At 35.0% G+C, this 12,927-nt stretch overlaps 1 protein-coding gene across 1 annotated transcript in view; it reads right to left on the bottom strand.

Annotated features, from left to right (window-relative positions):
• LOC103769056 (brain-specific angiogenesis inhibitor 3) overlaps window positions 1-12,927 on the bottom strand; it is a 97,441-nt gene that overhangs the window by 8,012 nt on the left and 76,502 nt on the right. Inside the window, exons 11-12 of the mRNA XM_008936232.1 lie at window positions 11,582-12,225; window positions 2,140-2,175 (exon numbers count right to left, since the gene is read on the bottom strand). Coding sequence (XP_008934480.1) covers window positions 2,140-2,175; window positions 11,582-12,225 — 680 coding nt within the window. The remainder of the gene's footprint in view (window positions 1-2,139; window positions 2,176-11,581; window positions 12,226-12,927) is intronic.

The raw sequence follows: 12,927 nt of genomic DNA, 5'->3' as shown, positions 1-12,927 counted from the left end.
AGCATTTGTTAACCTGAGAACTGTGGGGAGACATTGTCTCAGAGAATGCCAGCTGGCACTATCAAAGACAAAGAAGAGAAAGTTTTAAACATTTAAGTAGTATGTCCAATCACTCTAGCTCAGCCTCATCTCCAGGCTCTATTCTATTTTGCAGTCAAGCTGCTTTGAGGTATCAGAATAGTACTGTTTTGGCCACACAGCACTACCGCAATTCCCTTCATCAGGATGTCTTGCTGAGGGAAGGAGTTTGGGTGGCTATTTGAACATTTTATAGCTTCTTTATTTTGTTTTACCTTAGATAGACAGCCATGCTCTGAGTAAGAACATGGGAAAACCCACAGGCTTAATCAGAGGAACCATAAAACAGGGAGGTGAGATGGGGTTACTTTGAGTCAGCACTTCTAAAACACAGCAGCAATCAGCACAGTATCATTGCCACTCTCTTCTCCTCACAAGTCACCCCCAATGGTCCCATCCTTCCCTTTTTATGGACAAATATACTTTCCTGCATTATAATGATACTTCTAAAAATACTAGGTGGTGGAGCAATAATGTTGCAAACAAGGCATGAAAAATGTGTAAGCATCTTAAAAAAAACTATGTGAGTCAAAATAAAATATGTAATGGGAGGACTGGTTTTTGAGACCAGAATGAGCACTGCATTGTTGGTGTTTATTTTGTGCTGGATTACACTCTCTTGAGTGTTAGGAAGAATATTTTAGTATTTGTTGCCACAGAGAAAGTTCTCATTGTGAATGGCATGATAGTCCTACTTTTCAACAAGAAACAGTAAAAATTAGAATTCTTTATATTAATATAATTATAAAATTTCCAGTTATATTGATTGAATTTCATTTTTGAACTGCTTGCTCTTCAAAATTCTGTTGTTGATTCATGTTTTTCTTCTTCCTTTCTATGAATTTATCCTAAAGCATATTAAGAGCCATCTTTTATTTTTATTTTCCTTAAACATACTGTGTAAATCTTTGACTGGTGCATTATTTGAGATGTTACATGATGGCTTAAGGTAGCTATAATTTCTGGGGGACAATGACAAGAGATCAAGGCTTGAAGTTAACCTACCAAGAAAGCACAATCAGAAGGTCAGCATTTCAGTAAAAGCAGGTTACCACAGCAAACTCTTCTCTCATTGCTAGGTTTCTATGACCACTATGGCTGCATTTTGCTAGTTCTGCCTCCTTCTTTCCTATGGACTAGAATCTGAAATCTGAAAGTACATGTGCTGTGCTTACAGCCCAAATAATAATTAAAAAATTGCTTTGGTTTGTGCCTGCAAACAAACATGGTAATTTATCATCGATATGTACTGGTAACTGGATGTTAAAGTTTAACACAAGATCTGTGGGTTCCATGCAAATGTTATGATTGTTCAACTTCTCTGGAGACACACATAATGATTTATATAAAACTATTAATATACATGAACAGACAACCTATGCAAAACCCCCAAATCCATAAATTGTTAACATCCCCTTGAAATCTAACTGCTGTGTTACTTCTGGTAGAGAGTAGAGAAAAAAAGAAACAACCCTAAAATAAAACTCTAAGAGACTAAATCACACTGACTGAGATAGAACTAAATGGTCATTAACTAACACAATCAAACCTTCTCACTCAATGAAGTCTAAGTCTGAAAGCCTAAAGAACCTTACATAAAGTTAGTCTTCACATAGCATATGATCCATAAGCTTTGACAACTGCAGCACTTCATTGTTCAAAATCTGACACATCCATAACCACGGTTTGGATGTGAAACTCCAACCCACTGTAATGTAGCCTGTCCTACAGAAGTGTCACAGTTTTTCAGCAGATAGCCAGCAAAAAAAAACCAAAACCAAACCAAAACCAAACAAAAAAAATATCAGATGAAAATGAAGAGGGAGAGACTTTAAAAACTGAAACCATGATGGTTAATATTGCAATGTGAAAGTTTGACCTCAGAATATTTTACGAACAAGTTGCACCAAAGTAGTTTTAATGAATTGCTCATCATGTTCTGTACCATTTGAAAAAAAACTATGACATCCACTATGCCAGAAGGCTAAAATCCGCTAAAATGAACACATTTACTTTTAGGAAAATACTTCTAATAATCAGGAATAATTTAATAAAACTTACTTCAAAGTCAAGGTCCGAATAACGTGATTTTCTTCTCTATTAAGCAGTAAAAAAGAAAGAAAAAAGAGGTTGTATTAACAAGGGAACTATTCACCATATCATATTAATGAGTCTAAATAACATTCTTGTTTTCCTATCAGATATATATTAGGTATTCTGTAAGAGGTTGTAGATTTTATCTTGATAATTTAAGATTAGTGCGTGACTTTGCATACAGTTTGAGTGGTATCTTATTGTTTTTTTCTGAAATAAATCAGACTGCAATTCAATGGGATGCATAATGTGCATATTATTTGCATGTAATTGGATCTTTTGGTGCATAAAATATATACTTTACATCATCATAGTTATACTTTTTACACAGCTATCAGTTTCAACTTTTTATAAGTATACAGGAATTGATTCTTTCCTATATCAGGTTTACATTGGTACAACTCCATTGATATTGATGGAATAAATGATAACAAAATCGAGCTGAAGCCATGTACACTTTCCATGGCTTCAGCTTGTTTGTTTGCAATGAAAATTTGGATGGAGAAAGCAATGATTTTATTTTACACTTATGACAAATCTGATTCAAAGCATCTGATATAAAGCAAGAACAATTTACTAGTGATCACTCGTATACAATGCAGCAGAATATTGTGGCTTAAACATATGACAATTAATTTAGTGCAGATTTTTTTTACAGATTCTAAAAGAAACCAATTGTAAAGTCAAATTATATCAGAAAGAAGCAGAACTATTAAAATATAAATATGTCTTTTTTCTCCTAAGGTTGGAAATTGGATGGCTTGAAATAGACAGGTGTAGAAACAAGAGTTTGAAGAGCTGAAAAAGAGTGCAAAGAACATGTGAATGGAAAGAAAAAAAATACATTCTCCTTCAGGAAGGAGAGGTAAAGGTAGGGGAAAGTACCCCAAGAAAAGAAAAAGGCTTACTGCTACAATTTAACCCTCATTTTTGTGGTAGGATAGAGTGGATTTAAGTTATAGTGAAAGAGCCTTTTCAAATTGTTGCTAATTTCTGCAGCAAGACACAAATCAAACCCATTAATTCAAGATTAATAATGTTACAGTCTTCATTAGACTTTGATTTTATTTGGTTTTACGAACATACAGGTTTTAGTAAGCTGTTTCATTTTCTTGCAATTGAAATAAATAATTTTACAAGTCTTTCAGCTGTGGGAAGTGGAAGATGTTTGGTCTCTGAGCCTTTGATAATACCACTTTGTGAACATATTGCCTGGTTTTGTAGTAAAATATTTATGCTCCAATCCACAATAATATGAAGAACATCACTGTAGCACTGTCGACACACTCTGATGCTTAAAGAGCTGGGAGGCACCATAAAAGAACAATATAATACACTTAAAATAACCACCAACAAGCTTTGGAGAATCTGTCTTTAATCAGTAAGGCCTGACTTAACCCAGCACACTTTGAAGAAAGTATATAAGAATAAATTCAACAATTCTGCAAAAATAAGTATCATAAAAACATGAAACATAGGTCTTGATGGTAAGAAAAACATGAGGACATTTATGCCCAAATTCTTAAAGCAGCTAAGTTCTTACTCCTCACTCACATTAAGAGGACCATGGTAATAGTGTACATTTGACATGCGCCTTCATCATGCCACAGTAAATCAGCACCTGAATAAATCTACATATTTATAAGGCAGAATGATCTATTTTTAAGGTGCAATTAGATCACATTGTAAAAGCTCAATGGTTACAAAAGAAGAAACATGTACAGCATGGGTAGTTTTGAAAAATGTATTTGAAAAAGTTATATTTAAGCTACAGTTCAGTAATAAACTTGGTATAACTGACTGAGAACATTAAGTGAAAATGTGGAAGACGTGTAGTTTGTAGGTATTGTGATTTATAAAATTGGAGCTTTTATGTTTTTCCTTAAATCTGCCTGATGACAGTGAAACTATTCCTGGCATAGCTGGATTATTATGCTTTGCAGCCAGACAACCCTATCCCTGTTTACATGGTAAGAAGACATATCCAACAGACTGCAATATATTTAGCTGTGCTATTGTCAGAAAGAGTTAACTATTATAATTCTGCTGTTAGATCACACCAGTTATGACCAGATAGGTCATACTACAGGTTTGTCTCAGCGAGGATTTTTCTATGGCTCAACAGGAATCTATCACAAACACATTTATTTTAAACATATAGTAAAGAACATCTGTTCTGTGCTTGTGCTTCACTTTCTTTCACTGATAAACTAAGCGGGTGTGAGAAAAATCTGAAAAGTTGTAACTCAGAAAAATTAGAAAAAATAAAGGAACTTTCAAAGATGCTGTCAAGGATCAATAAAGGTTATGTAACTGCACAATAATCTGCTGTGGTAAACAGTGGAAGCCCTTCACTCTAGTCTTGAGAGTGAAGTTTGACTATATATTGGAGTAAATGTGATGTAGAAAATGTTCTTGCATTGATAGAAGAGATGACCTGACAAGGTTTTTTCCATCTGTGATTTCTGCAGCTCTTTGATCATAATTGATAAAATCCATTTTACAGAAAAAAACAAACAAACAAACAAACAAAACACCAAACCCATCTACCTCTCATGCCCGCCAGGACCAAAGTGAAATTCTGCTAAAAGGTCTGCAGTAGTAATTTATTTAAAATCAATTTTACTTTGTACTATCACATATAGCTTCTCTGTGTAATTCCAGAGCAACTTTAAACTCTGCTCACTGAGGGACGAAAATAGAATACTGAAGAATAATTTCCATACACCAGCATGCACTAATCCAATGGTACCAGGACAGAGCTGCTCTCAGTAAATGACTAATAAAATCCCTCTCTGTCTCTGTAAAACAACAAATGCCTGGTTTTCTCCATGTCCTAATATGCATTACACCACTACCTGATTAATTATATGAGATACTCCTGAAGATATATCGCATTGTGCAAAGTATAATTGAAACCAGAGATACTATATTATAGTGAGGGCTATAACCATACTTCCATTAATATAAGGCCTTATTATCAGCAGTTTCTAATTCACCCTGAGATTAGATTTGACATACAAGATCTTAGCCTGGGGAAGATTTTTTTCCCTGAAAAAAACTTAAAGTATTTTTTTTGGGGCCTCAGAGATGTAAAATGGGAATGTGGATAGACAGTTTTGATTTAAAATGCCTTTTGTGTGTATCTAACTGAAAATCCCCTTGGTTTCTGAGTAGAAGATTATGTTGGCCATTAGTACATCATATGAGTTAGACATAAAGCAAGCAAAATTTCATGAAAAAATGGATTTGCTCTTCAATGTGGCAGTTTTAAGTCTTTACGCTAGCAAATTTAGCACATCAATGCACAGCACAAATGTAACTTCAGAGATCTCAATTTAAAAGTATTCTGGCAAAGTATTCTGTTTTGCCACTCCCTGTTTTTTTATAGGGTAACCTGCATGTGTATTTACTCAAAAAACAACAATTGTTTTGTGTTTCTGAAGACTTTCAGGGGAAAAGAAGCATTTCTAAGTGAAAAAAACAATTGAAAATATGTTTCTTAAGGAACATATGTAGCTAAGATAGCTGCTTATAATGTAAAGACTGAAATATATGCTACACTTCATAATGCTGAGTAAAATTTTGGTTCTTTACATCTTCAGTTGCTAGAATCAGCTCTGCCGGATTCTACCCCACTCCTGTATGGTCATATGAACGTAAGCTGCAAGAATTTCTAAAGTCAGAGCAATCTAAGACCTACTCATTCAAGTGAAAGAAAGAGGGTGGTTTTAGGGCTTTATTTCACTGCAAGTCACAAAATTGGCAAGAACTGTCTCCACAGCTTATTGAAGAATGAAATGAGAAATAGGAGGGAGAGAAACAGGATATACAGAATGCATGAAAATAAATGCAACGTGGAAACATGAAAAAGGGAAATTCCTGTGCTGCTGGTGTCTATATTTTTATTTTTATTTTTCTCCCTTTCTTCCCTCTCTCCTTCTCGTATCATAAATCAAAATGACTTCACACCATTTTGTTTTTGTCCTGCCTGATGCTTTGGTACTTTATTGACAAGACTGACTATTTTAACTGCATATTTCTTCTCTCTTCTAATGTGTTTTTGTTTGTTTGTTTGCTTTTAAATATATTTTTTTTTTAGATTTTGCTGCTCTCCTGGTGCTTTTATTTCATTCTCCCTAACACTTATTTTAAGCTGCTTCTCCATTTCTGCCATCTTTCCTCCCCCCTTTATTCAGCATGCCTGTCTGTCTTTCTCTCCTCCTTATATCTTTTCCTTTTCTTTGCACTTCAGGATCTTTTATCTTCTCAGCTGTACCGATTTTTTCCCCAAGTCCTATATCAGAGATTTGTCCAAGGAGCTCTGGAGTTGACTTTCTTTAAATGTTTTAAGGGCTCTCATGAATGGAGATGAATTATTTTGGCCACACAATCAACTTCCCCTTTAAAGACTTTTGTCTTTCTCCATATAAAGATCTCAGCAGAAATTGAGACAAAAAAATAAAGAAAGAAGATATGAGACTGGAAAGAGAATTCCAGTCCTTTACATGGCAAACAGTTTGGAAAATCCTTTCCTTGTTGTTCTTGCAAAGTAGATTAAATTTTTTTCTCTTCTCTTTGCATGCCCTTTCTCTGCTAAGAGTTTACTTAAGGTCTTTCCCATTTCTGCTCACTACAATAACCATAGTTCCCTCTTCTTCCACAAAAGTAATGATGTAAGTCTCCTCCCACAGTCAGGCAGCAGGTATCTACCCCCTGTTGTACTTTTTTTTTTTTTTCACAATAAAAAGAAAAGAATGACTTATCTTGGAGACAAATTGCACCAATCATCTTATTCTGCATTTAAACTTCATTTCCTTGCATCTAAGTGGCTGGGAATGCACAACTTTGCTTCCAAGTAATTTCATTTTAATGAGCTCCCCACTCCAACTGTACACTTGCAAACCAAAAGCATTTCAAAAAAGTGTATTGAGAGTGTTTTCTTCATTAAAATCAAAACACTTGGAACTGAAGAAGCACACTCCAAGATACTTTGATGCCAAGGTAGCAAAGCCAGTTTTAATCCAAGCGTATATGAGAAGTACAGGAGATTAGCCAGATGTTCAATTACTCCTTCTAAGAAATTGTGATGTACTAGTATGTCTGTCTGTGTCTATAATTGCATGACTACTCTTGTGTACATCACAATAAAATAAAAAATCACTGACTTGTGCATTGGGAATCTGCAGACCCTTAAATTTATACTTATTTGGGTGATGCTTGTATGTAAACATTTTGGCATTCTCAGACATTCAGAATTCATTTCTGTTGAAAGCTGAAATTCTTCCCCATATAATAAAGCATTTGATTGTTCCCAACTAAGCATTTTATCAATAAAGAAATATTCAGATATAAAAACTGGAACAAAGTATGTGACACATAGAATCATAGAATCAGAATCTGATGTAGGATTCATCCAACCAAATTTAGGACATAATGTTTTTGATGTTGATTTTGGAAGTACTCATTGTAGCTTCCTCTATGGCAGCTGAAGAAACCCACCTGCACAGATGCATGTGATTTACTTCGTCCTGGAGCACATGCCTAGAAGAGGTCTGGAAGTAGCTATTTCTCTCTATTGACTCCAAACTGGAGCCAAATGTGGAAAGCTCTCTTTTCATATCAGAAGATGAATGCCTCCATATAGACATATAAGGGGTAGGTGTGACAGATCTTCCCTATAGATTTAAAGGTGTCCATTTGAATGAACATGTATTGTTCTAAGCGTTGATTGAATACTAAAATGTGCAAAATACAGAAAATAATTGATTTTATGAAGTTAGGAGGGTAAAGATGCTGCTTAAAAGCTAAATTTTTCTTTGAATGGTACTGTATATACTTCTGAAAACTGGTTCCTTGAAACACAATACTCTAGTGTTTTACTAGTAAGATGGAAATGAAATTTTAAAGACATAATTTTATTCTACAATGGGAAAAAAATGTAGTGTTTCTATTTTCCAAAGTTTCTGTTTTCCAAAGTTTCTGTTTTTCAAAGTTTCTATTTTCTAGCTCTGCTAGTTCAATTTTATGGCCACAAAGTTTAGCATCTACCATAAAATGAGTGAACAAATAATTTTGCATATATGTCAATATATTGTACTTTACAGGGTGTCTAGTTGCACACAGTTATGCCTGCAGTTTTTTGTTTCTAAAGGTATTTGTGCGTTCATAATTGCACTTCTGAAATCAGAAGCTGGGTTGGATCTTGGCTGAAAATCATGAATCACATGATCTCTTAAGGCATTCTGATAAGATGATAAATTCTCTAACAGCTGCTTAAGCTACTCCCATTATTATGTTCTTAATAACTATTGACCATAAATGTAAAACAAAAAAAAAAAGATGAATTGTGTTAACACAGGCCACAACTGCCTAAGTGCATTATACTTATGTGATAATTGGTAGTGTATAATTCTTTAAAAAAAATAATAGTAGTATGCTAATTCCAGAGAAAGCACCTGGAAACGTAAATTGGAAAACAGTGGAGGAACCCAACTCCCTGCAGTATGCAGAAGACACAAAAGGACGTCTCCACCGCCTGTCTTGGGACACCTCTGTTTCTTCAGAGAAGTGAAAGAAATGCCCCTATAGAGCAGAAAACTATGCACTTTTATGTTGGACTTCAGGTGGGACAGCAGTATGACCTGACAAGTGAAGGAGGCTTCCTACTGCTCAAGATCTCCTTTGGAGACGGTCTAGTCATGCTCTGTACAGGAAAATATGGGCAGAATTGTCTTGAATGTCCTGTTGCAGGTTTTGCTGCTCCATAGTGTCTGACAAAGTCTTGGCTTTTGAAAAGTCCTGAAATCTTCTAAAATTCTACTGTGCTGGATGTCAAAAATATTTTGAAAAAAATGCCTTGTCCTCCCTTCTTTGGTTATGGCAGCAATAAAAGTTAATCCAGCTGGCCAGTTTTATCCAATTGCATTTTGGGCCTTTAACTTCACTCATGCTTCTTACACACTGCATACAGAATACCACAATCACATCCTTTATCTGGCAGGATCTGCTTATCTGGATCTGCCTGAAACCCTGATTTTCTCCTAAGTACAATTTTTTTTTTCATGTTCCTATCTTCAATTCATTGTAGCACAACCTTATCAAAAGATGAAGTAATGCTATATAATCAAGCAGTTTTGAGAACCACAAAGGCAGACACAAAAGCCAAAAGAGTTCCTTTCATTTCTGATCTGCCCTAATATCTGCTTTTTTCCTAATACATGCAATTATGCTGGGTTCAGTTGGGTTTAATAACATAACTCTTTACAGCTTTCTGGACAAAAATGCATCTTTCTGAACTTAATACGTTTACCAAGTTAGAAAAGACTAAATATTTTCTACATTTTGTTATATTTTATTACATTTTCTACTGCATACTTAGTGGTTTCTTCTGAGCAGAAAAATTATATAAGAATGGTGATTTAGGCTTGGTATCTATATCCTACCTGAGACACAAGCTTAAAATATAATACAAATACAGTTAAAAAGAAGAACTCTAAAGGAGCAATACATTATACCATTATCCTCATAAATTTGTCAGGCAGATTTTCCAAAGTGGTCTCAGGAACTGGAACTCTATGTAATATTCAGTAATGATTGTCCCAGTTTTTACAACTTGAGTAAGGTGTCCCTTTTTAGGTCTCCTATATGGCCTTTATCACCAATGAAAAGAAAAAGGCACCACCAGTGAACAATTTAGATGTCAGGTGAAGTGGATGGTATGGTGGCAGGTATATATATTTTCTCAAGGAAATATGAAACTTCACTAGATACCCATATGTCTAATATTAATCAGGCTGGACTTGAGTCTCTGTATATTAAAAATTATGGTATCTGAAAGATGATATTGTATATAGGTAGGAGAGGATACTACTGGAAAGTCACTTCAGCTATCCTGCTTCTGGGGTTGAATTAAATTTGAAAAGGACACATGCACCACCTAAGAGCTATTAACTAATATATATGAGGAGAGGGAAGTAACTTCTTGCTTTGAAAGAGCCTGTCTGTCCAAGCACAGAGTGCTCTTTTCTACTTATATTTTCTAAAGAATTCTGAAAATTTGTTCCAAGATTATGTTTGCCATAAGAAACAAAAAGTGGATGCTATTTTAATACTTGCAAAGCCCCACACTTCATTTTTCAATTAATTTATTCCAGTTAAATTATATCTTGTGAAAAGATTACGATAGTACATACACAATTTAAAAAGAAAATGAAATATATTACTTTCAAAGCTTATAAAGTTATTCCTTGAAATAAAACTCTTACATTCTTCTGCCCAAACTCTAGTCAAGATACTCATAAAACTTGAACTTTACTTCAAAATAAATATCAACAAGTATTTCCTATTCTATGAAACGTTAGCTAGAGTTTTGTGTCCAACAACTGAAAATCAGGTAAAGTCAGTCCTTCCCTACACAGAGGGGTCCAAATACTGCAGTGCAATGCCTAATGGCTTCAAGTTTGCACATACAGTAGAATTTTTTCCCATATGTAACTTCTTTCAGAGAATGAGTAAGTCCTATGTTTTTCTCATTTGTCTTTTTCTTTCCTACTGAACACTACATTCCATGCCATTTGAGATGCTGCTGAAATATATTTCCTGTTCTTAAGAAGGCCCAAGTATGAAATAAGTCCACCTCACTGGTGGTTTTGCTTAAGTAAAAAACAGGAATGGGAGTATTTGACACTTAGGTTTAAGGAATTATATAAACAGCTTTCCCTCTTATAAGTGAATTCCACACAGAGACTGTAAGCAATTAACGGAATCCCTTTACAAGGCTTTTCTGTTCACTTTTGTCATCTGACTGGAATCTAGGATACTCCACGTGCAGTTCATTTGTACCTACTGCACACCTCAGTTGTACCAATGCCTGCACACACATGTAAACTTGTATAGAAAATAAATTAGTAAATGGTGAGCTATTGGATGGAAGAATCCAAGATTTACACTAGTGAGAGTGGTTTACACTAGCGAGAGAATCAGACCTTTCATATCTGAGACAGATATGATTGTCAGCAATAAAATGGCAAATATTTTTAACAACATGTGCTTGCAGGTAGGGTCAATGATCATTTGTATCTTGCAGGAGTAGTTTTTCTTCTCTTAGCAGCACAGAATTTTCCAGTGGATTTTACCTGGTAGGTCATGAAATCCCCTGCAGTTGTCTGGAATGTTAAATCTCCAGAACTATACAGTTTCATACAGACTGGTTCTGAAACTTTAATTTTGTTTTCTAGGTCTAAACATCTCTGATAATAAGAGAAATATGAAGAGCAGTGTATGATCCAAAACAATAATTTATACTGAATTAAAACATTAGCTTCACCCCTTAGACACAAGGCACAATTTATTGTCTTATCATGTAATTAGAGCAACAGAGCATGCAATTTGTTTATACACTACTGACCTCTAAAGAGCTCATTGATATTGTGGATCCAGTTTCACTTCTTGATAATCCTGCAGTGTCATCCAGTTCTGAGGCAATGAAATTCTTCACTGCTGTGCGGGGCTCAAATGGTAAATTCTGCATATGTTCTTGGGGGGGAAGATGCTGGTCTAAATTGATATTAAATTGGTCCATTACAGAGGGGTTCATGTTGAACTCTGGATTAACTTTGTAGTGCAACAGTCTTTCATGAGGCAACGTATCCATGCCTATATTCATTTTGCTCTCATCTTTCAGTGATGGCTGGGTATTTACTGAGCCCCGGGGCATGACTATATAGTCGCTTTCTATCATCCGTTCTTGAGGATGGACTATGTCCATATCTGCACCTCTCAAATTATCATCAGTGCATAAATACACAGTCCTCCGCAACTCGCTGTTGTCTTTTTTCAAGCACTGATTGGCCAGTTCACTCATACTCATGGGCATATGGAGGCCTGTTGGTTGCTGGATAATGACTTTGGAGATGATGTTTCCAGGCAAGGTGGAATAGCTCATTCCTTCAGGGTTTGGTCCCTTCTCTTCCTCTTCATCATTTAGTGAAATTCTTGAAAGTGTTCCTGTTATGGTAGCTGCTCTGCAAGGTCCGATGTCTTTATGTAGAACTGTGGGTCAGAGAACAGAATTCTTACAACATGAAATCATGGCTGCCTAACACTGCTTTTTCTTGTGGCTTTATTTAACAGCACTCATTTTACCAGTGCATCTTCTTAACTCATTTTCTATCCATTTAATAACTTTTTTTCTACAAATATTGTTTGGGGAAGGTGGTTTTTTTATTTTTTATTTTTTTTAATTAACATTGCTTAACCTACCGTGTTTAACTGACAGAGATCTCTAACTAAGCTTCAGTCATTTCTATAAACTAAAAATGCTCCTTAATTTATTACTACTATCTTACGTAGGTCTTAGGTAACCTACAGCTTAACCAGAAGCCTGCTATGTGGAACTCAATTAAGGTTTTTCCAAAAAAATACACTATGACATCTGTACTGCCATTATTAACTCCACATAACCTCCTGGAAAATGTCAAACAGATTGTAAGGCACAATAGTTTTGTAAAGCCATTGTAATGACCTACTAAAAGATTAAAACTACAAACTTGTGTTCCTGAGCTCCTTAATGTTCCTTTTCACTGACTTTCTTAAACTCTTCTGTGTTCAATTATTTTTTAAAGAAAAAAAGACAAAAAAGTAACCACATTGGGAAGAAATTCCACTGGTATTAGAAAGACATATTTTGCTGCATCTGAAAATATTATAAAGGATATAAACATGTTCATAAGACAGTCATAATCCACTTCTGGT

The sequence above is a fragment of the Merops nubicus genome, unplaced genomic scaffold, assembly GCF_000691845.1.
Source record: "Merops nubicus isolate BGI_N331 unplaced genomic scaffold, ASM69184v1 scaffold2270, whole genome shotgun sequence".
NCBI classification, from domain to species: Eukaryota; Metazoa; Chordata; class Aves; order Coraciiformes; family Meropidae; genus Merops; species Merops nubicus.
Note: the sequence above shows the minus strand (reverse complement) of the source record. Positions and strands in the feature narration are given on the sequence as shown.